Here is a 22448-nt window from a genome sequence, read left to right as displayed (position 1 = left end):
TATATATATAAGTACTAAAAATTTTAGATTATGGTCATATTTTTCCAGCACAAGACTTGTCTTTCATATAAAGCAAATAACAAAAAATTTGGCAGTGTATTCTTCATAACCAAGTTTTCCGACTCCTTATTTGTATACTCTGCATAATTTGAAGAATTTTGATTAATCAATTAATAGTCCGTCCTCAAGGTCTTTTTTATAAACCTATCATTAATAAAGGAAGACATTCAATTAGCAGCGAAATCTTGATTGCTGATTTTGTCATAACAGACTCCTTTTTTTTTATTCATTTTAAAAAAAATGTGAGTATGGCATGAGAAGAAGAATTAACTAATTTCATTAATCTAATTGTCATCGCTCTCAACCGTCCCACTAACAAGTCCAAATTAATATGATTAATCAATTTGACGACATACAAACCCATTCAATTACAGTTTTCAAAGGCAAGTGGGTGTGTTGGGGTGATAGGGAAGCGCGGCAAATGAAGGGAGGATGGCTTCTGAGCAGCTTTCTCCGTGAGGAGACCGGCCCACAATGTGGAAATCAAGAGAGGGCAATTAGTCATTTTGAATGGTAAACAAACGATGAAATGTGGAGGGCGAAAGCTGCACCGTTACTCTGACTTGTTTGGAAACAAAAAATGTTGTATTGCTTTATGAAGAAAAAAATAATGGAATATCAAAATTTTTAGCCATAGAAACCAAATGTCAGTTGTTGTTTTTTCGTAACAAAAATAATCAGGTCTAATTCGAGAAATGAAATAAGTGCTCCGCTTTATTAACAGCCTCAAAATCCAATATCCCTGCACTGTATTTAAAACAGTAAAAATAAGTTTATTAGCACTTCTGAATAATTATTCAATGGATAAAAATTGAATACAACCTACTTTTGTAACCATTTTGGGTCATTGTTTGAAAGAACACTGACCCAAAGTGAAGAAACACATTATCATTAGCTTATTTTATTAAATAACTTTTCCCTCTGGTATTTTAGAATCAGTTTTCTGTGTTAACTCAAACATCTGGCCTTCTGAAATTGACACTTCTAGATGGATTATTCAGAGAAAAAAATGGTAGAAATGTGGTGTTATGAAGGCCATAACACCATTAAAATAACAGCAATAAGAAAATAATCTTTCTGTTACTTCAGTTCAAAGAAACCAAAATTGTCTATTATGTGTTTTTTACTTTATGCCTTCTAATAGCAGAGAAAACTAATATCAAACCTCATCAACGTTTTTGCACTTTAATTGTTGAGTCATGTGTGGCTCAACGTAAAATCTGACAGCATTTCTTTTTTAAGTGCAATACCAAAAAATATTAATTTGAAACCTTTGATTTACTCGTCTGTTCTGGTTGGATGCACTGCTAAAGTTTGACATTGTGGTATCAAGTCAGAGTCAGAGTCCAGTAGTTCATGTATACTCAACCAGCCGTTATTAAGCACTGACTTGAGTGGAACGTTTTTCCCCTTTACTTTCTCACCAGCTTTAGTGATGTAAACAAGCCTCCTAACGCTGATTCACATTTGAGCCACAATGGATGCCTGTTGACTGCCTTTATCTGATTTGTATATTCCACATCTAAAGTGAAGAGAGTGCTGGCGCAGCAGTTTGGGTGATGTCCTTTTATGCACCCTGCCTTATCAGCCCTTCATCCCCCCACTCTGCTAACCCATTTCTGATTGAGCACAGTGATTGCATTAGCTTTTATACAAGGAATAGTTCATAGAGGAACCATCTCTAATTTAAGAATTGAGGTATTACATAGGAGACAATTAGACCGTGGTTCGATTGCCACGCTGAGGCTTAGATGCTGACAGCCAAGAGAGGGCTTTGAAATGTCATACCAATTAATCTATCCAGCCATCAAACAATTTTCTGGAAACAAAGTCGAGGGGGGTGCGATCAATCCGCATCACTTTTCTCCTCACCGGGTTATGGGAAAATTGATTTGCCAAACAAAGCATTTTAGAAGCAGTGCATGGACTTGTTGGGGGATCTATTAGCCTCCATTGAGCATTTTGTTTAACATAGGATTTTCATCACAGAGGAAACGCCGTGTCCTCAATATTGTGAGCCGCAACTTTGCGATTGCTGATTTCTTTGCTCTTGCTCAGAAACCTTTAGAAAGTGCTGATTGTGATCAAAAGGACCCAACTTCCATTGCGTTTAAAGTACAATAACCAGCCTGATTTTTGTTTTATAATTGTTGCTACAACAGATTACAGGAGAGTAAATGAAAACTGTCGAAGCAAGGAAGCATGAATCCCTGGTCTTAGTATTTTTGTGTACTGTGAAGTTATCCTATACAGTGTGGCTGCCTTAAGCTGTATCATGAATCCCTTGAGCAGTGTATTGTTCTAACTGTATCACATTGTGCCCGTCATGCTGTTTTAGAGAGGAGAAAGCTTCCTCTATGGGATTTCTCCTTCCCCCTTCCCCTGATAATCTATCTCTCCCTAAAGGCTAGGCCTCCCTGACCTTGTCTTATTCACTGAGGGCGCCTTAAGTGAAAGAACTGAGGCCTGAATGGACCATTTCTCCTCTTTTAACACCCCTTGAATGTCATTGGTGAAATATGAAGTCATTAGGCAATATTAAAACACTGCTGACAAACTAATTAACGGGAGACATTAAACAGGACCGGCTTGATTAATCCGCTTTAACGGTTCTTTTAAAGTGGTTCTGGTCAAAATTAAAACAGATTTACTGGTGATGTTAAGGAAAATTATTTTATGTGTATCAGGCCTCAAGGGCAACCAAAAGTCAGTGGTCTTTTACCTCCCACCACTCTGACTCTTTTGATAAACAAAACGACTTTGTAGGCTATGTGAACTTTTTAAGCCGATCTTTAGGTATTTGACTAAACTTTACCCCAGACAGTATGGCAGTTTGAAATTGGTATTCCTTATTGCCTTTTTTTCATGTACTTTAACAGTAGTTTTTTTATTTTTTTTATTGGTGCAAGAGGTATTAGTACACCACAGTACTCCACAGTTTATACGTTTGCATTGACTACCCTGGTTGTATGTTTTAGGTTATTCATATGTGATTTAGTTTTACAGTTTTACAGAGCAGTTGCATGTTATTTCACATCAGTGCAGATCCCAAACTTTTAAGCTTATAATCCACACAACAACCACAAATTATGACCATTAAGGTCACTGGCTGAACTACCCAAAACATTGGTAATTAGGCAGAGAAAGAAATTTGTATTGACAACAGACACAACTTCAAAAACAGCACTCTTTGTATATTTTATTTCTTGGACCAATTATGAGAAAGAAATACTTTTAGCAAGCATTTAATAATTTTAGGAAATCAGCTCAGTTACCAGCAATTAGATATTTGGGTTTAAATTACTTGTATTATATAGATTTAGTGTTTATTTAGTGTTTAATTCGCCGGCAGTAATTATAATCCTCCTGTGTAATACTGGTGTGAGCGTTATCAAAATAGTCTTTTGAATATCCATGTAAATGTCTCCACCTAGTGGGAGAAGTGTATAATGCATTTAGTCTAGTGACAAACCAAGCTGGACATCTACAGTTAATGTAATCGTGAGACTTGTTGATACACCTGTTTCTTGTTCTGTTACTTTTTATCTGCTGTGACTGTTCGGCCATTTGTAGGTAAACTGAATATGCAGTTAACATTGCATATTATCACTGGAAGTAATTTACACTGTTCTAACATACATTATCTTCTATTAGTATTGGTTACCATCCTTTATGTTGTGAAAAGATACCTTTCTAAATAATAATAGTTACTAAACAACATCAGTGCAAAATATTCATATTTCGTCTTTTTTTTAAAAAAACTCTTTAATAGAATGGTTATATAATGTTCAAAAATAAATCAAATGTTATAATCAGTCAGTACCCGAGTAGCCTCTTTAAGAAGGTGTTATTGATATTTTATAATAATTCATGATACTAGATTTTTTGTGACGTTCCCTTTTGTGACGTTCCCATGCATGCTTCACGAAACAGTCATGGTCCACCGTAAAAAAGAACAAATCAAACAAAACTTTTCATTGTTTTACGTGACGGTTTAAGTAAGATAAAGGTCTATTTACACGAGCAAGAGCTTTTATACAAGAGGTTAGCAAGGAATGACAATTTTAAAAAATATATTAATAGGTCTTTTCTAAGACCTATTATAGGAAACGATCACGTAATGAGTGACGTATTTCCGGTTTCAGCTGCGTGCTCCTGTAATAGTCGGCCATTCAACGACACAAAGCGTCTAAACGTATCAAATATTTTTGTGTGAAATTTCTAAATAGTTTAACTAGTCTTGCATGCGATAACAATTCATTTTGTTTTTGTAACCTAATTAACTGTATCGCTGGTCATAAAATGAATTGACAATGTAGCTATTTTCTTCTGAAGAGCGGAGGTCGACGCTAACTGCTAGCTTTGTTAGCCACTCCAGGGCCTTCTGTGCATGTAATCACGTTGGCCTTCTGTGGCTTTGTTTTATAAAATGTTTCCTTCTTGGGGTAATTACGGGGCTCCTCCGCCGCAAAGCTTCGGAGGACCTGGCCCTCGAAAGCCTCCAATCGGAACAGGTCAGGCTCCTGGTGGTTTCGGCGGCTACGAGGCCTCCTCCAGCGGCTCGTTGTTCTCCAGCCTTCAGGAGCAGCACCGACAGCAGATGCAGCAGCTCCAAATGTTGCACCAGAAACAGCTACAATCCGTGTTACACCACGGTAACAGCGGCACTGGATTTGGAGGTGGACTGTCGGGTGGGTTTAACGCAGCCCCGCCGTGGCATTCAGAAGGACCGGGCCAGGTAGAGGGCGCTGAAAGTAGTCAGCAGTACCTTATGCAGGAAAAGACTCCGGTTCAGACACCGAGGGGACCCCTACCACCTAATCAGGGCCAACAGCCGCAACCTCCACCGCAGCCGCAACCAGCGGAGTCCAAGCCGATTCCTCCACCTCCAGAATCCCAGCCACCCAAGTCGCAGGACAACATCGGCGCTCCAGTGGCCAGCAACATAAACCCGTCCAGCACGAATGATAACAAATCCGTACCTTTACAGGTAATGTCTTAAATTGGTGATATTGTTTTGGTTTGAAACAAGGCTGCATTATTTTCAAATTGGACAAATAAGTTAAAATCCTAAAAATCATCTTTAAATAATTTTACATTTTTGATCCAAAACTGACCTCATAGAGGCAAATGAAGCTTGGGTATCAGATGACAAGATTTAAGTCTATAGTTGCTTCAAAACATGTGATTCAGACAACAAAAAACAGTTATAATGGATAATGCTGCAACCAACACTGGGGATATTATCTGCAGAACTGAAAGAGTTATACAAAGAAACTATTCTGCTCAAGTGGGGTCTTTTTCAACCACTCTCTCAAGTTCATACTTGTTCCTCTGAAGTTAAAATAGCTTGTTTTCTCAATATTTTTAACACTGTTTTATTGAAGATATGAGCAATTGCACAAAAATCAGCTTGGTAAATATTTCTGTGTTGGTCCAAAGAAAAGTCACAAAAGATAAAAAAAAATGTTTAATGTGCCTTTATTTGCCATTATGAGGCTTGATGTGTACAGAAATAAGTCATCAAAGCTAATTAACCCTTGTATGTATGTATGTATGTATGTATGTATGTATGTATGTATGTATGTATGTATGTATGTATAAGAGGACTTTAATTGCAAGTAAAGAATTCTATTTAAGAGTTGGATACATTTTTCTAAAATTCATAAAGTTAAATTTAAATGGCAATGGTCTTAGGAGTCTTAATTACATAGCATAATAGCTTATTACATTGCTAAAGCAGAAGCCTGTTTTGGTAGTGGTTTGTTTAATGAATACTTCGTCTTGTCTTTTATTTGTTTCTTACCCGTTAAAGTAAAAAAGAGAAACTACAACTTTGGTGCAGTCTATTATGTCTGCTTACATGTTTGAAATTTAAAGTAATAAAATTAACATTTTATTTAAAAATATTTTGGTAAACAAATTGCTAAAAATGTGGCTATTGGTTGTCCTTATTTTATTTCTTACTTTTATTGGTTGTTTTTGAAAATTAGGAATGTGTTTCAATCATAGCAAAGTAAATATGTTTGACCTGTAGCTACTGTCAGTGTTATTGTGCACATGCTCCCTGGTGGATAGGCTTAACATTGAAGCATCTTGTAAGTAAAATTATTTTTCTTCAAGTTAAATTCAAGGGTCTAGAGTCTGAAAGCAAAAGCAGCTTTACTCATAATTGATTTAATTATTTATTGTGTTGAAAATGTCCAAAAGCAACTGCCAAAACATTTTAAACATGCTTTCTTATAAGTAAGACATCTAAACTCTGTAAGCAATAACGCGTCTATAAGAATGATGAAAAGGCATAATCCTCACCTACTTTATTTTGTGATGCCGTTGTTTCTTTCAGGATCAACAGAATGTGTGGTACAAACAGCATCTTCAGAATTTACAGAAACTGAGGCATGAGAAAGCCCAGCAAAATCAGACAGCAGGCAATGCCTTTCTGACGCCACAACCACCCAGTCAGGCAATGCCTCCTCCCCCTCCCTTAGAACCACCAAAAGGCACACCCCCGCCACCGCCACCAAGAGAAGAACCACCTGTGCCACCCCCACCTCCTGTAGAAGTAAAGGTAAGTTTTCCTACACTTATATTGATATTCATAAATTATCTCTGTCGGGTTTCTTTTTGTTAAGTTCTTGTTAAAGACGTTGTGTAAGGCCCTTTTGGTGATGCAGTTAATACTGATAATTTGTTCTATAGTTTTTCTTGTTTCTCTTTTAGTGTAATGTAGTATCATGTAAATGCAATGGAATTCTCCAATGTACTATTTAAGCATTTATTTGTTCTAAAAGAATAAAGAAAAAAGTCATAAAATAACTGTAGATTGTGTAATTGATTTTACCTCTGCACCAATTCACAGAACCCTTATTCATGCATTTATTATTAAACAACTAATATGCTGATGAGTAATTTTTAAAAAGCTTTTCCACATTTGCCTTTAAGAACATATTAAGATATGTAAATGCCTCACAGTCTAAATGTATATGTTGTTTGCATAATTTTACAGAGTGCAAATGTAGGAAACTCACCTAATTTTACAGACACAGTAAGTCTTACTGCCCATTTCCCCCATCATTTTATGCCCATTTCCCCCATCATTTTATGCCCATTTTCCCCATCATTTTTATGCCCATGCATATTTTGCCTCAGTTCTCATAATGCTTGCCATATTCTGAGTAGGGTTGGGTTGCAAAATTTTCACATAAACTGAAATTACCAGAGACATATGTTTTTTACACAGTTTTGCTAAGTTGAACTCCTATCTGTTGAGGTGGAAATTTACCAAAACTTCTTTGACCAGTTTGAAAGATGGTAAGCATTTTTGTGTTAGAAATGATTAGGCATTAGAAAATCTTTATAAAGGATATTTTAAGCTTTTCAAGTGTGCAGTGCTGCCTCGTTCCAAAATATGACATGCCCAAGTATCTTCAATGGTGACTTTGATGCCACTAATGTCAAATATCTAAACATAGTGTCAAATACAAGACACTGATGTGCACATTTAGGTTATGCAACCAACTGCACTGTAAACATACCCAGCCCTACTTTGTAACACAATCCAAATATTTTATTTATCTTCCAACTTATGTTTGTGATATTGTAGGTCTCCACCCATAAGCAATGTATTTTCCAGTCTAGTTGTTAACAAGCTTTAGCAATGTTTAAGATGTGTTTTGTTAGCTGCTTTTAGTGGGTGATCTCGATGATGCTTTGACTTAACTTTGAAATATTTACTTTCATTGCAAATTGCACTCTGTGGTTCTACAAATATATCAAACGTGTTGGATATAAAACACTATGCTTACCCCTAATCTTTGCTTGATTTTGTTTGAAGCCTGATGCTCCAAAAGACCCAGAGGAAGCTGCTCGTCTTCAGCAATTGCAGGCTGCAGCAGCACAATGGCAGCAGGTGCAACAGCAGAGAGTTAGCTTGCAATACCAAGCTCTCATGCAGCAACATGAAAAACTTCAACAGATTCTTGAACAGTATCAACGACTGATTCAGCAACCTCCAAACCTGCAGGTTGGTAAAAGCCCAACATAACGTCAGCTTACATTTTTTGCTGCTGTTTCTTTGTTTATTTGTAAATAGTGCTTAAAATCAATAACATTATTTTTGTTTCTATTGCAGACGATGTCTGCGGAACTGCAACTGAGGCACTATGAAATGCAACACCAGCAGTTCATACCTTTATTCCAAAACTGGAATAGTTCTTTTGCTTTGTGGCATGAGCAGTTTCAATCTTATCCTCACAAAGACCAGTTGCAGGACTATGAACTCCAATGGAAGCAGTGGCAAGAGCAGATGAATGCTACCAATGCTCATCTTCAAGAGAGGGTGGCCACTATTACTGCTATGGTGCCATTTGCCGCAGGCCAGTATGGTGCTATGATGGGACAGCTTGGCCAGTACCCTGGACAAGATATGCCATTACAGCAGCAAGTAGTGAACCCTGGTGTCCAACCCACTGTGGTTGGTGCTATTGCCACTGCTCCAGGTCCTGCTGGTGCCACAGCTGCAAGTGCTACAGGTGCTACAGCTCCAGGTCAACAACCTCCTACCTTTGTGGCACATTCAGAATCATCTGACGGACCCGTTGTACAAGGAAGTCTTCCTGGTGGGGTTGGAATCATACCCCCTGGTCCTTTGACTATGCAAACATCAAGTTTCAATAGCATAAGAGAACCACGGTCAGTTGTATTTGTTTTTTACTGGTATTTATATATTGACGGACTGACATTTAACAACAATTTGCAAATATTTTTTTTCTGTATTTTATTAGCTGTTTATAAATATGAATATTTGTTGTTAAGCAACATTAATTTAGTTTTGTTTTCCTAATGATGGCAGGCCCAGCAGATTTGACCAACCACCACAAGGTTTTGATGGGCCCCCTACATTCGACCAATCACAGCAGCGTTTTGATGGGCCTCCAAGTTTCAACCCACCACGTCAACGATTTGAAGGTCCAACATTTGATCAACCACGGCAGCATTTTGATGGTCCGACAAGGTTTGACCAACCACGTCAGCGCTTTGACGGCCCATCAAGGTTCGAACAACCACGGCACCGTTTTGATGGCCCCCCAAGGTTCGACCAGCAACGCCCGCGCTTTGATGGTCCCCAAAGGTTTGACCAACCAAGGCAACGCTTTGATGGTCCCCAAAGGTTTGACCAACCACGGCAACGCTTTGATGGTCCCCAAAGGTTTGACCAACCGCGGCAGCGCTTTGATGGTCCTCCGAGGTTCGACCAGCCACGGCCCCGCTTCGATAATCCACCCAGACATGACCAGCCTAATTTTGGACAGCAATCTAGATTGGATTCCTCAAGACCCCCTTGCCCTCCACCACTTTTTGAATCTCCTTCAGCCCCTCAGTTAAAACAGCAACTAGGTCCTGAACCTAAATTGGAGACCGATATTCAAAATCCTGCAAGTTCAGAATCAACAACCCTGCCAAAAGCACCTGCTCAACCACTGTCTAACAAAGATGAAAGTATACCAAATAAGTCAACAGCTGATGACTTGACGGATGATAATTTGCTTGGATCAGATGGCTTTTTTATTCAAAATGACCCTATTCCTCAGACATTAAAAAGTAAGAAAGAGTCTGAGGAAGCAAAAAATAAAAGTGTCACTGATGATAGCAATAAAGAAAAACCTAGTACATCAACAAAAGACTCTGCTTTGGTATCAAAACCTCCACCACCTCCACAAAATTCCCAAAAGGACGATGGACCAATGACAGACAACAAAAAATCAATTAAAATACCTGCTGAAATCCAACCAGTACTACAAAGTTCAGACCAGTTGGCACCAAAACCAGAACCTCCAAATCTACCTCCTGGCAGGGGACGTGGCCAGCCTCCCTTGCGTGGAATTGGGCGTGGACAATTGGGCCCTGGCCAGTTCAGAGAACATAATACTGCACAAACGGAGGAGGGGGTGGACGAAATGCCTTATGACTACATTCCACCGGAGGAAGATACAGGAATATCTGAAGAGCAACAAGACTACTGGCAAGATCCTTCATATCAGGGGTTTGGCGAGGATGAATCAGAGATGCGTCCTGAAGACACATGGGTCCCAGAAGAACATTACTTTGAAGAGGAAGAGTATTATGAGGAGCCAGTGGGACCATATATGGGGCGAGGTAGACCCCCAATGAGAGGAGGGCCACCAATGGGACGAGGAAGACCACCAATGGGCAGAGGATTTCCTCCCATGGGGAGAGGTGTACCACCCATGGGCAGAGGATTTCCTCCCATGGGCAGAGGGGGTCCACCCATGGGCAGAGGGGGTCCACCCATGGGTAGAGGAGGTCCACCCATGGGCCGAGGGGGTCCGCCCATGGGGAGAGGAGGTCCGCCCATGGGGAGAGGAGGTCCACCCATGGGGAGAGGAGGTCCACCCATGGGTAGAGGAGGTCCACCCATGGGTAGAGCAGGCCCACCAATGGTGAGAGGTGGACCACCCTTTAATAGAGGAGGCCCACCAGTAGGTAGAGGAGGGGCACACATGGGAATAGGGGGTCCTGCAGTTGCTAGAGGAGACCTAGATGATATGCACTGGGCAGAGGCTGAGTCAGCTGAGTGTTCTGAGGAAGGAGCACCTTACTGGGAAGAATGGCGGCCTCAAATGAGAGGCATGAGACCCCCATTTCCACCTGGTCGTGGTCGTCCTCCACGTGGGCACCCTGGTTTTATGACTCGAGGCCGAGGAGGTCCACTTCACCCTATTCATGGTGAAATGGGTCATGAGCCTGTAGGTCATGAAATGGAGTTGGATGATGCCAACGTGGATCAATCAATGCACCCAATGTACCACGAGCACGACCCATATGGCCAACCAGGGCATCCTGATGTAGGAAGAGGCAGGCGACGCATTCCACCTCCGCCCCATGAAATTATGGATCACTTGGAGGAACCTTTGTATGAAGGAGCTGAAGAAGATTCTGAATGGTATCCTCCACGAGGCCCTCCAATGGCTCCACACGAAATAATTGACAGGGGAGGAATGAGAAGACGACCTATGGGTCGAGGAATTGCAAGGGGAATGTGGCGCCCAGGTCCACATCATGAGGGATATGAAGAGTATAAGGAGGACCAAGCTTTGGATTATGATCGAGGCGAGGGTGAGTATCGCCGGCCTCCAGCTCCAGAGTTTCCACCTGAAGACTATCGCCATGAAGCCAAGTTCCGTGAGGGGGAGTGGGACAGAGATCGTCCTCTTCCTGAAAGAGAGTATCCTCCCCGCATGCCGCCCCCACCGCACCTCAGAGAGGAACGCTGGGATCCAGAAACAGAGAGACGTCGCTCATATTCATTTGATGAAAACGATAGGGCAAGGGGAGAGCTACGAATTCATGACTATAGGGATGAGCCCCCATACAGACTGGATGAACCGCCACACCTACGGGCTTCTGACTGGGATAGACCTTCTAGGCGTTCTCCATTACCAGTGAGGACATATCCCGATTATGGTGACCTTAGACCTCAGTATGAGGAGCGTAAGGAAGAGCCACCACCTGCTGGATCTGCAGCAGACTTGCCTGGAAGCTCAGTTGAAGCAGCAACCCAAGGAACAAGCGGGGCAAATGTGCTTGCCCTTTCTCAAAGGCAGCATGAGATTATCCTGAAAGCTGCTCAAGAACTTAAGCAAATACGGTAATTTATTGTCTTCTATTTAATTTTATTTGTTGGAGAATGTGGTATTGATGAGTGGCTGGCTGGTCCAGAATAAAAATCCAGCCTAAAAAATGTAATTTGTTTTAGGAGCTGTGATAACTCCAAAAAAGCGAACTCTGGTCTGGCTAAAAACCTAGCTCTGTTTGGTTGACATAAACTTTGGTTTGAATACATATTTGAATGCCAAGTAACCCAGAGACCTCTCCAAAAAGTAGGAAGTGGACTGTAACGCTTCAGACATTTTGTGTTGGTTCCCTCAGTGGTTATTGGTGAAGCACCACCACAGAACAGGGGGGTGAGGTTTTTCAAACAGCATGGTTCATTTGGCACAGAGCAGAGTGAAAGCAGACCAGAAATATAACAAATGTTGCAATTTTGGTCCTGAATTGACCTGAGGATGACAGCATTACAGAAACGCACTGCAATCCCTCATGCTGAGGTCGGCTTGTTTTTTTTTAAAGGGAGCTGCAAGAGGGAAAGACCCCTAGTACTGAAAAATCACAACCTGCATCCAGTGACCTTCTGCCAGAGCTACCTGCAGGTCTCCTTGGCTTGGAGATCCCAGCAGATGTTAGGAGTGTTTTAAAGGTAACTGAGAGCTACCTTGTTATTCGGAATCACTTCTGGTTGTATGAGAAATTCAATGAAGGAAAGAAACTTCATTCCCTTTAGTTTTTTTACTTTACCGTTTGATGTTAGAGCTTTGAAAGTATTGGCATCTTTTCTTACCAGGGTATGAGTGCTGCTGTTCAGTCAGCTGCTCCTGATTCAGCGTCTTGGGAAAGCAAACCTGCTGTTGCTGTAGATTACCAGTCGTCACTGTCTTCTTCAGCCAAACCGCCAGTAATTCCTAAAACGGTCGATTATGGACATGGGCATGGTATGTCCAGAAAAACAAATACCTTAATTGACACTTTAGAGACATATTAGGTGTTAAATCGGCGATCCTGGTGTAATGAAATGCGCTGATTGTCATTTTTCAGAGCTCGGGGCAACTGTAGAGCGGATTGCATATGGTGAGAGAATAGTATTAAGACCTGACCCAATCCCATCAGATCGCCTCTATGATAAAGGTAGGGTTCACATTGCGATAATTTTCTTATCATTTTTATTAAGTTTTGATTTTTTTTACTTTTTAACTGGTGTTTTCTTTAAACTAAATTCCTAGAACCACTCGGTCTCAGAGATTCCTACAGCCGAGATCCTTATTATGACCGGCGACCAGACCCCTATTTGGATCGCCGGGAGTACAGCAGAGAGAGGGAGTTGTACCGAGATGCGCCTCCTGAATATGAAAGAGACAGATATGAGAGGGAGCGCTATCATTCACGGGAAAGAGATGAGAGGTATGTCCTTTGTTGCTGAATATTCAACCTTATTTTCTGCTTTAAAAAATTCCAGCTTCTCTACTTAAGTGGTATTTTTCTGCTTTTTATTCAAGCACACATACCTTGGTTGAAGAAAGGTACTATCAAATCGTGTCAGATGTCTTGATTTGTCTTGACTCTGATGGTTTGAAATAAGAAGGATGTAATAAAGAAATAAAAAAAATGGTAATTTTATGTGCAGGTCTCCATTACCACCTCGTGCGGCATACAGGGAAAGAGACAAGGAGCGAAGTGGCAGTGGCAATCGTGACCCAGACGACTATTATGGAAGGCCTGGCTATGACAGACCTCTGTATGAACGCTCTGGACCAGACCGCATCGGACCTGAGCGTTACAGCTCGCCTTACTGTACGTTGGACGCACATATGTTAATTAGCATTTCTTATTCAGAGTTTTCATTTTTTTAAAGCATGTATTTATTTACAATTTTAGTTTGAACAATTTTTGGGGAGTAATAAATGTAACTGAAGGTTAAAGGATTTCTTTAAAATGCTACAAATACTTGGGCTTAATACAGCCAAGTAAATTTTCAGGTATTAATGAAATTTTTGAATTTGTTGAAATGGAAATATTGCCATTCAGTGGAAAGAAGAGGAGGTTATCCAGAGGACCGAGGACCACACCCTGCCGCTTCACTGCCTCCTCCACCAACACCGCCACCTCCTCGAGTCGAGAAGAAGCCTGAAATTAAAAATATTGATGACATCCTCAAAGCACCTGGCAGATTATCTCGACCTGAGAGGGTATTAATTAAGTCCTGCAATATTCATTCATGTAACATTAGCATATATGAGCAAGGACTTAAGAAAACTGTATTTTAACAGATTGTTATTATAATGAGGGGCCTCCCAGGAAGTGGAAAAAGCCACGTTGCAAAACTTATACGGGTACGTAATTCTGTTTTTTAATACATTTGCAAGAAATGTTTATCTCAGTAAATTAGAAATATCAGTTTATTTCAGTAAGTCAGTTCTAAAGTGAAAGTTGCATGTTTTATAGATTGAACACACATATTTCAAGTGTTTATTTATGTTATTTTTGATCATCAATATTTTCATTAATTGACTTGTATTTAGAGGAAACAAAAGATTAAATTTTTGGTTACAAACAAATTTTTGAAATTATTCTAAATTTATTTAGGACAAGGAAGTTGAATGTGGTGGCGCACCTCCAAGAGTTCTTGTTCTGGATGATTACTTCATGACGGAGGTGGAGAAAGTTGAGAAAGACCCAGACACCGGGAAGAGAGTCAAAAATAAGGTTGGTCTGATGCACATGAGATCAATCAAACTGTCTAATCTGATGGATTGTGATGAGTTTAATCAGAATAGTTTTAGTTTAGTGTAAACAATGAGGTGCTCAACAACTGTCTTTCAGGTTCTTGAATATGAATATGAGCCTGAGATGGAGGATACCTACAGGAGCAGCATGCTGAAAACATTTAAGAAAACTCTTGATGACGGTTTCTTCCCTTTTATTATTCTGGACACCATTAATGACCGAGTGAAACATTTTGAGCAGTTCTGGAGTGCAGCCAAAACAAAAGGCTTTGAGGTGAGTTGTTTCAATTAGTACATCTTCTAAATAGAGACACATGCTACAAATTAGCTTACTCTATAAGCAAGACGATACAAGAATTGGCCTGCTGTTTTATTTAGTTTGTCTATGTTAATGTGTGTGTCTGCCTATCAAATAAACCTAATAAATTAGATAAAAAAATTAAATCAAAAGGTGTTCAGTTTGGTTCCTGCTGAAAAAAAAACAAACTTCTCTTCCATTTCTAGGTGTATGTAGCTGAAATCACAGCTGACACTCAAACGTGTGCAAAGAGGAATGTCCATGGGCGCAAGCTTAAGGATATAACAAAGGTTAAAAAGATTGCTTCTTTGATCTCAAATACTAAGATAATTAAGGCAACTTTCTCATATCTTTGGCTGAAACAGTTATTTTTAATGGGCTTTTTTATACGCAGATGTCCAACAACTGGGAGTCATCTCCTCGTCATATGGTGCGCCTGGATGTGCGATCTTTGCTTCAGGATGCTGCCATTGAGGAGGTAATTTTTTGTTTTAGTAGATTTTTTTTAATGCTGGAAGTTGAAACCCTTTTTGTCAGTGACTGTCTGAGCTAAACTTTGATTTGCTTGACTTTTTAGGTTGAAATGGAGGACTTCAACCCCGAAGACGTTCCCCAAGAAACCAAGAGGGAGGAGGAAGAAGAGAGCGATCTGGTAGGACAAAAAAGCTCCACCTCTTAGCCGCATATTTTCGTTTCTGCTTCTATTGAACAAACATATGCAGGATTAATCGTTTTCCAGATTGATCTGTAGTGTTGGATCAAACAAAAACAGATGAAATCCCTAAGACAAAGAAAGCACTGTAGTTTTAGTTTTGTAGTCTTTTTATTACTATATTAATGTTTCTAACTTTATAATGATATTTAAACACAATTTGCATCAAATAGATTTCCCCCTTAATGTAAGATTTCAGTACATCATAGTAAAACATAAAACTAAACCAATGAAAATTTATGCTATCAAACCAATAGTTGAAAAACATACTACTAAAATGTCTTAATATTTTCTCCTTACAATATAAGATGTAGTACATACTATGCATAAATACTTTTTTTGTATGTGTATACATCACAATCATTTAAACCATTAATGAAATGTGGTGATCAGCTTTGCACTGTTGTAGCTTAAATGCTTCATTGTTTAATTGCTTCGTTTCTCTGCAGAGATCTAAGTGAAGTAACTTCAGACTTTGAAGGTTTTGTAGACTGAAACGCTTAAAACACATTTAATTTCAAATAATATAGATCAGGGGTGGCAATCTTTATAATCAAGAATAATTTTGACCTCAGTCTATCTAAATAAAACTTATTTAGAGCTGCAATTATGGCATTAGTTGTAAAATATGACATTGTAGATATTTAGTAGGTATTTAGATATTTTCACAAATATATAGTAAAGGAAATTTCATTTTTGAAGAACCACTATTTTATTTCTATTAGGTTTTGAAATAAAGAAAAACACAAACTTTGCAAAAATAGGGTGGATAAAAAAATCTAAAACAATTTTCCTAATATTTTTTTTGTGTCATTCATAGCAGTTATTCAATTAAAAATCTTAGAAGCAGCTTAAACCTGGATTTGAAAATATGCGATTTTATAAAGTTTATTTTTTTAATCATTTTTAGCCAAAGTTATTCAGAACTATTCTGGAAGGTTCCAAGATCTCTGTAATATTGTGAATTTTTAAATTCCTAGCATATTGCTATAGCTTAACCTGTATTCAGACAGCCTGAATACAGAAATTTCACAGCCAGTACTCAAAACAAAGTGCAAACTAATCTTGGAGGAAAACAGACTTACCTTTTTTAGTTATATTTACCATATTTTCCGGACTATAGAGTGCCTTACTATAAGCAGCATTTTGAAAAAACTGAAAACGTACGTACATAAGCAGCACCGGGCTATAAGCTGCTGGTATCGCCGCCGCTCTCGGTTTTTCACAAGGGCGCAGCAGAGGGCTACATCCTTAATAAACTTGCTGGATTTATTAAGGACGCAGCACTGTGTCTTCAACACCGAACCATGCATTCGTTCACACCGAGCTTTCGTGCAGCAGCTCTATTTCCCTCCTGTGCTACCAGATCCTGCTGCAGAGCCCCCTGGTGGTTGAAGAAAAATCCATAGAAAAGCTGCACCGGGCTATAAGCTGCATGGTTCAAAGCATGGGAAAAAGTAGCGGCTTATAGTCCGGAAAATACGGCATTATTTTTCTACATAGAGATGTCTTCTTCAGTGGAAAATACATTCTCACATTTTAGCTATTTTCACTGCAAATACAGACCTGTCTGGTCAGATTTCTTTAGGATTAAATAAACAAAGCAGAAAAAACAAAGTCAGAAATTGGCTTTCCTGATCATTTTTGGGAAACAGACTTCCTGTGGATTTTGAATGCATGTATGACTAAAACTGTGGACAGTTAAAATAGTCATTTAAAACTGTCCTTAACCTTATGTAATAAATCTACTTGAGGGACATGTAGGTCCCTGTGTTATACAAATACTGATTGACTAATCTGAGTCTCAATTTTCCACACACAATATAAAAAAAGTTCTTTAAATATTTTTTGGAGTCCCTATATCTTGTAAGAGAATGTGTAATCTCTTCTCCCTTTTCTTAGTTTTATACAATACTAACTAAACATTTAAAAAATTGTTTATTAAAATATTGACATATTAGTACCTGTTTTGCCTTCAGTTCTGCAACATGGAAGAATTTATTGTGGACTAATTGAAATGTTTGTCTCTTTTTTTCCTAAATCTTTACCTGTCACATTCAATGACTTTTATGACTTTTATTTGTCCATAAAAGCTCCTTATTGTGATCTTTTTTTAGAGCACAGTACCGTTGTTTTAAACAAAGATGTATAAGAACTTCTGAACATTATGCTAGATCTGTAGCTTTTGGACAATAGAAACATTTTGGTGTTTTCATCTGAGGGGAAATTAACTTGGTAGAGTATAATGCTCTGATGCTCAGCCTCTACAGTTTGTTGCACTTCTATTTTCAAACCTTACAGATCATTGGTTGTAACAACTCATCCCCCTGCCTTTCTACCACTGATTGAAGAATATAAAATATTACATGGCCATGTTTTCTTTTTTATATATAGTACTATTCATCGAGGAGATAAAAGTTCAGTATGTTCCAAGAATGTGTAAAAAGGAAACACCCAAAGATTTTTGTGGGGTTTCCTTTTGCTCTCAAATCTTAAAAAATGGTTGTAGTAAATTAAAAAATTAGAACTGTGGTGGGCTAAAGCTGTAAAATTAAAACACGAAACATTGTGTGTTCACTGATGAATGTGATGCTTTGCGTGTTATTAGAGGCACTTGACCAGAATCGTCATGTTCATTTAGTTCCCAGTGGTCATGTCTTTCAGTGTTTTTAACCAATAGCAGAATCGGCTTTATTGATTAAGATTGTGTACTCAAACAATGAATTTAACTTTGTTTTTTAAGCGCTCACTGCGTAGACATAAAGTATAAATACATACAATTTTGATTAAGTAAAATACAAGATAAAAGGAACAGTAAGTGCATGTACAGCCATGTCTTTTTTTTTTTTTTAAGAAAAAAGAAAAGCAAACCTGCTTAATTTGTTGCAAGGCAGAGTAGCTGACTGATTATTCTGTAAGGTGTTCATTGTGGTCATCAGAGAGGCGACCTAAGGAGAAAAACTTTCTGTTGCAGTTTGTTTTTGCAAAAAGTGCTCCGTAGTGGCAACTTGAAGGTAAAGTTTCCACAGTTGTGTCCAGGATATGTTGGATCTGCAGAAATTTTAGTTGCCTTTTTCCTGACAGTAGATCTGTAGAAGATCAGGTTGGAGAGAATGTCAGCTCTGGTGATCCTCTCTGCAGACTGAATTGTTTGTCGTTGTAGCCTTAGCTTGTTTTGGCAAATTTCTTACAAATATTAATTGGCACTGTTTTTGCAGTGTAATTTGGAACAATATATCTGTTAAGATGGAGCTTTTTCATTTTATTTGTTAAGTCTTTTGACCTCTTAACCTATTTTCTTACAGGTTGAATCTGGCGTTTTGTGCAGCTTATTTTAGTCTGCAGTTAATATGACTTTTAACCAAAAGAACCAGACATATTTTTTTTTTGTTTACACTTGTAAGACACCTTTTCCTCTACAGGTGGTATAAATCCCTCAATGCAATTATGTAATTCATACACAATTTACCTTTTAACACTTTTTGTTTCCAATGGGGTTGACTGTAGGAACTATCGTCTCATACCTTTTCTAAATTAATGTAATCTTTATTAGTTTAAACATTTTAATTTTGTCTTGTGTACTAAAATAATAAGACGTTTCTGTTTCTTAGTTTTGTGGATACATATGTAATGAAGGAATCTCTACATGAAAATGAAAATTCTTCGTCTTAGGGTGTTTTACACCCATAATTCATTTTCTGTGGTGTGGATCAATGTTAAAGTTGTAACTCTTTCCAGTGGTTTGGCTTCTTTTCACACAGACAACTGAAAGCAAACCAAAACTGGCCACTATAAACTGCCCTAGAAGATTGGGATGGGAGTACTAAATATATGGGATGAAGGGCCGGCGTTTCAAATTAGTCAATACCATGTTATCCTGATATTAGTTTTTTTTTTTTTTTTTTTTTTTGGTTCTAGTTTACGCAAATTTACAAAAGGTTTACCAAATGATTTTGAGAAGCTGTCTGGATGAGACTTTGTGAAAAAGACTTTCAGCATTTATCACTTTGTTTAATCTGAATCAGCTTTCTAAGCAATGCACACCTGGCTACAATAAGACGTTTGGCTCAATCTTGCTGCAATATTGTATATCATATCACATTTGCACAAAAAGTTAATTACAGGGGTTGAAACGAACTAGCGTTGCTTTCATACATACAAAACTCCTTAAGTGTGGAAACTCCCCAAATTTGCTAAGATTGCAAGGAGGAAATCTGAATTTTTGTGAGAATTTACTTACCACTGTTACTTGACAATTGTTCTATTTTTCATCTACACACTATAAAGAAATAATTAATCTAAAGACAAACATATGTTTAACTCTCAAATGTCAAGAGAGATAATTTGATTAATCTTTAGCTGTATAAACAATTCTTGATTTAAAATGGGTTTTAAATCCATTCAATGACCAGTTTCAATTATTAAAAACCATTAGAGAATAAGTGTATCAGAGTCTGCCAACATTCATTTGAAAAGCTGCTGAGGTCAAGGAGAAAGTGGCTGCTGAGCCACGTTATGCCTTGTTTCCACTAAGCAGTACGGTGTGGTTCAGTACACTATTTTATGCGTCGGCGTATTTAGGAAAGCATTTCCACTGTCAGTTAAGACTCCTACTGGGGAGGTGGAGTTGAAACAAACGCCTAATGTGTTAACGACAAATTGACTCTCTAGTATGTTTTCTGCTAGTAGTGATGCTTTTTCTGTTCTCCATTCAATAGACTGTGTGGTGTTACGCCAATAGCTCCACCCTAACCATACAGCACCGTTGTTGTATGGGGATGAGGAATGGTGCAATACGAGTCGGTTGTATTGGTTGCATTTACAATGGAAAAAGACGAAATGGCATACCACACCGACCCGGGCAGTACCGCTTAGTGGAAATCAGACATAAGTTGCTCACAGAGCCAGTTTGATCTCTACATATATGAAGTTACTTTATGACAATCTCTTTGACTTATAGACACGGGAGACAGCATTGGTTCACTTCAAAATGAGATGGTTCTGGTGGTCTCCTATGCTCTGGGTTTAAATCTCTTTGTCACTTTACGATCTTAATAATTATTAATGCACAAATGGCAAACCTGAAAAGTTACTTAATAAATTCTAAATGGCGGGTACCAATATTTAACACTCGAACACTCCTAAAATATTTCTGCTTTATTGGTTCGGAGGACCTGTCCTCCACTGGCCCTTGCCTTTTTGCCTGGAACACATCAACCAAAGCCAATCAAAGCATCAGAAATTGACTTTTGGGCAACTTGGAGGGAAGAGAATGGACTTTTGAGTAGGGCTGTTGTAAACAATTATTTTAGTAATCGAGTAATCTATAGATTTTTCTTACGATTAATCGAGTAATCGGATTAAAACAATTATGAAATAAAATATTGGTAAATCTTCCATAACACCAGTGTTACTATCGGATATCAACATCAGTCTATTTTTTCCACATTTGAGCTTCCCTACCAGTTACTTTTTTGTAGACCGGGGGAGCAATACGGGATATTTACGGCTCCTCCGTTCAGAAACTCATCTACCAGCCATGTTCCGCCTCCCGTTTGTTCAGACCGGGCTGATATAAGTTCATTGTGCGGTTCGTCCGTAAAGCTGCTCTTACCCTGTAAGCATCAACCCTCAGCCGCCCGCCGTGTTCAGTCTCTCCGCTCACCTGTATAAATCCTCCTCAGCTTCTTCCTGCCGTTCAACCAGCAGCTCCGGAGCAGAAAGGCTGCCAAACTCCCGGCATCGCACCGGTCATTTTAAGGATGTTTATTGGTCCCACAAAAACGATGAAAACCCGGAATTATCACCAATCAGTAAAATCCCCGCGGGCCGAACTTGAAGATTGGACATTATGCCGCTAACACGTAGCTTCCGTCAACAACTCAGAGGCGGAAGTCAGAGCTCCGCTCAACGCAAACAATGTTCCGGCTGAAACACGGTGCGCTAAATGATAAAACATAAATTAAATAAGCTTCGAGGCAGGTCAATTTTCCTCGAGGAATTTTAATAATCGAGGTACTCGAATCACTCGAGGAATCGTTTCAGCCCTACTTTTGAGCAACTTGGAGGGAAGAGAATATAACAGGAAAAGGGTTAAAGAAAGCCTAATATTTGCCAACAGCCAAGAGGTCTTCCTTCTTGATGTTGGAGAGTTTCACAGATGTGAATCCTGCTGACTTTTTATCTGAACTAAAAATGTCTGCTAAGCATCATCTGTGATATTTCATGCATAGCCATTCAACTGAATAGTTTCTTTAATAGTCAAAATTATGTCCTAATGGTGATTCAATGTTGAATCTTAAAATGACTAATAAGGAAGGGTTATTTTAATTGGAATGAAATGACATGGTTAACTTTAGAGTACCAAGTAGATGCAAGTGGGTTCAATGTAGTCATAAATTAAATTTTTGAGTCCTTTTCTTTAAAAGAAAGTTCATTTATTTTTGCTGAACTCAGACTTAACCGTGACTAAATTATAAAATCCAGCTGGTTACTTTTAAATGTGTAAGAGAGCAACAACTCTTTGGAAATGACAGGTGAAATTCCAAAGGTTGGTACTCACTACATGACCTAATCCTGTTTTATGTTTTTTTTTTTTATTTGTTTTTAAAAAAGCAAGAAAGAGTCATCAAAAAAAGCTGTTTATTTGTTTTTGTTTCTTTATGTGATAAATGAGAAAGATTAGTTTTTATGCATATTTCTTTCCTGCTTAGAGATGGCAGATGTTTGAGTCCATATTGATCTAAAAGGAAAACTCTTATTTATTCACTGTTCAGAATAGTTCCTTTGTTTCTCCAACTGTAATACAGTTGGAGACGAAAAACATAATAATCCAACATAATTTGTCAAAAATAAGCAACAATTTAGAAATTCAAGAGGCTTAGTTAAACTTTTAGTTGCAACAGTTTGTCAAATGAAAGGATTTTTTTTTCATGCCACACATTTTATGAAACATTTGAATATTAATAGCCATAATTCATCTTCTGACTTGTCATTCTGTAATATGTATATTTTAATA

General features: G+C 38.5%; 1 protein-coding gene across 4 annotated transcripts in view; it reads left to right on the top strand.

Annotated features, from left to right (window-relative positions):
* Positions 1 to 4187: 4187 nt before the first annotated feature.
* Positions 4188 to 22448, top strand: part of ylpm1 (YLP motif containing 1) — a 22105-nt gene continuing 3844 nt past the window's right edge. For 2 of the 4 annotated variants that reach the window (XM_008397872.2, XM_017302200.1), the window contains exons 1-19: positions 4188 to 5050; positions 6407 to 6631; positions 7070 to 7108; positions 7898 to 8086; positions 8195 to 8754; positions 8915 to 11731; positions 12214 to 12340; positions 12485 to 12632; positions 12736 to 12825; positions 12921 to 13098; positions 13194 to 13217; positions 13322 to 13488; positions 13723 to 13883; positions 13965 to 14027; positions 14281 to 14400; positions 14518 to 14694; positions 14925 to 15008; positions 15113 to 15196; positions 15296 to 15370. In XM_008397872.2, the coding sequence (XP_008396094.1) occupies positions 4490 to 5050; positions 6407 to 6631; positions 7070 to 7108; positions 7898 to 8086; positions 8195 to 8754; positions 8915 to 11731; positions 12214 to 12340; positions 12485 to 12632; positions 12736 to 12825; positions 12921 to 13098; positions 13194 to 13217; positions 13322 to 13488; positions 13723 to 13883; positions 13965 to 14027; positions 14281 to 14400; positions 14518 to 14694; positions 14925 to 15008; positions 15113 to 15196; positions 15296 to 15370 (5889 nt within the window). In that variant the 5' untranslated portion in view covers positions 4188 to 4489. The remainder of the gene's footprint in view (positions 5051 to 6406; positions 6632 to 7069; positions 7109 to 7897; positions 8087 to 8194; positions 8755 to 8914; positions 11732 to 12213; positions 12341 to 12484; positions 12633 to 12735; positions 12826 to 12920; positions 13099 to 13193; positions 13218 to 13321; positions 13489 to 13722; positions 13884 to 13964; positions 14028 to 14280; positions 14401 to 14517; positions 14695 to 14924; positions 15009 to 15112; positions 15197 to 15295; positions 15371 to 22448) is intronic. The other 2 variants (XM_017302202.1, XM_017302201.1) reach the window with 2 other exon arrangements.

The sequence above is a fragment of the Poecilia reticulata genome, linkage group LG21 (assembly GCF_000633615.1).
Source record: "Poecilia reticulata strain Guanapo linkage group LG21, Guppy_female_1.0+MT, whole genome shotgun sequence".
NCBI classification, from domain to species: Eukaryota; Metazoa; Chordata; class Actinopteri; order Cyprinodontiformes; family Poeciliidae; genus Poecilia; species Poecilia reticulata.
This window is presented reverse-complemented; position numbering and strand designations above follow the sequence as displayed.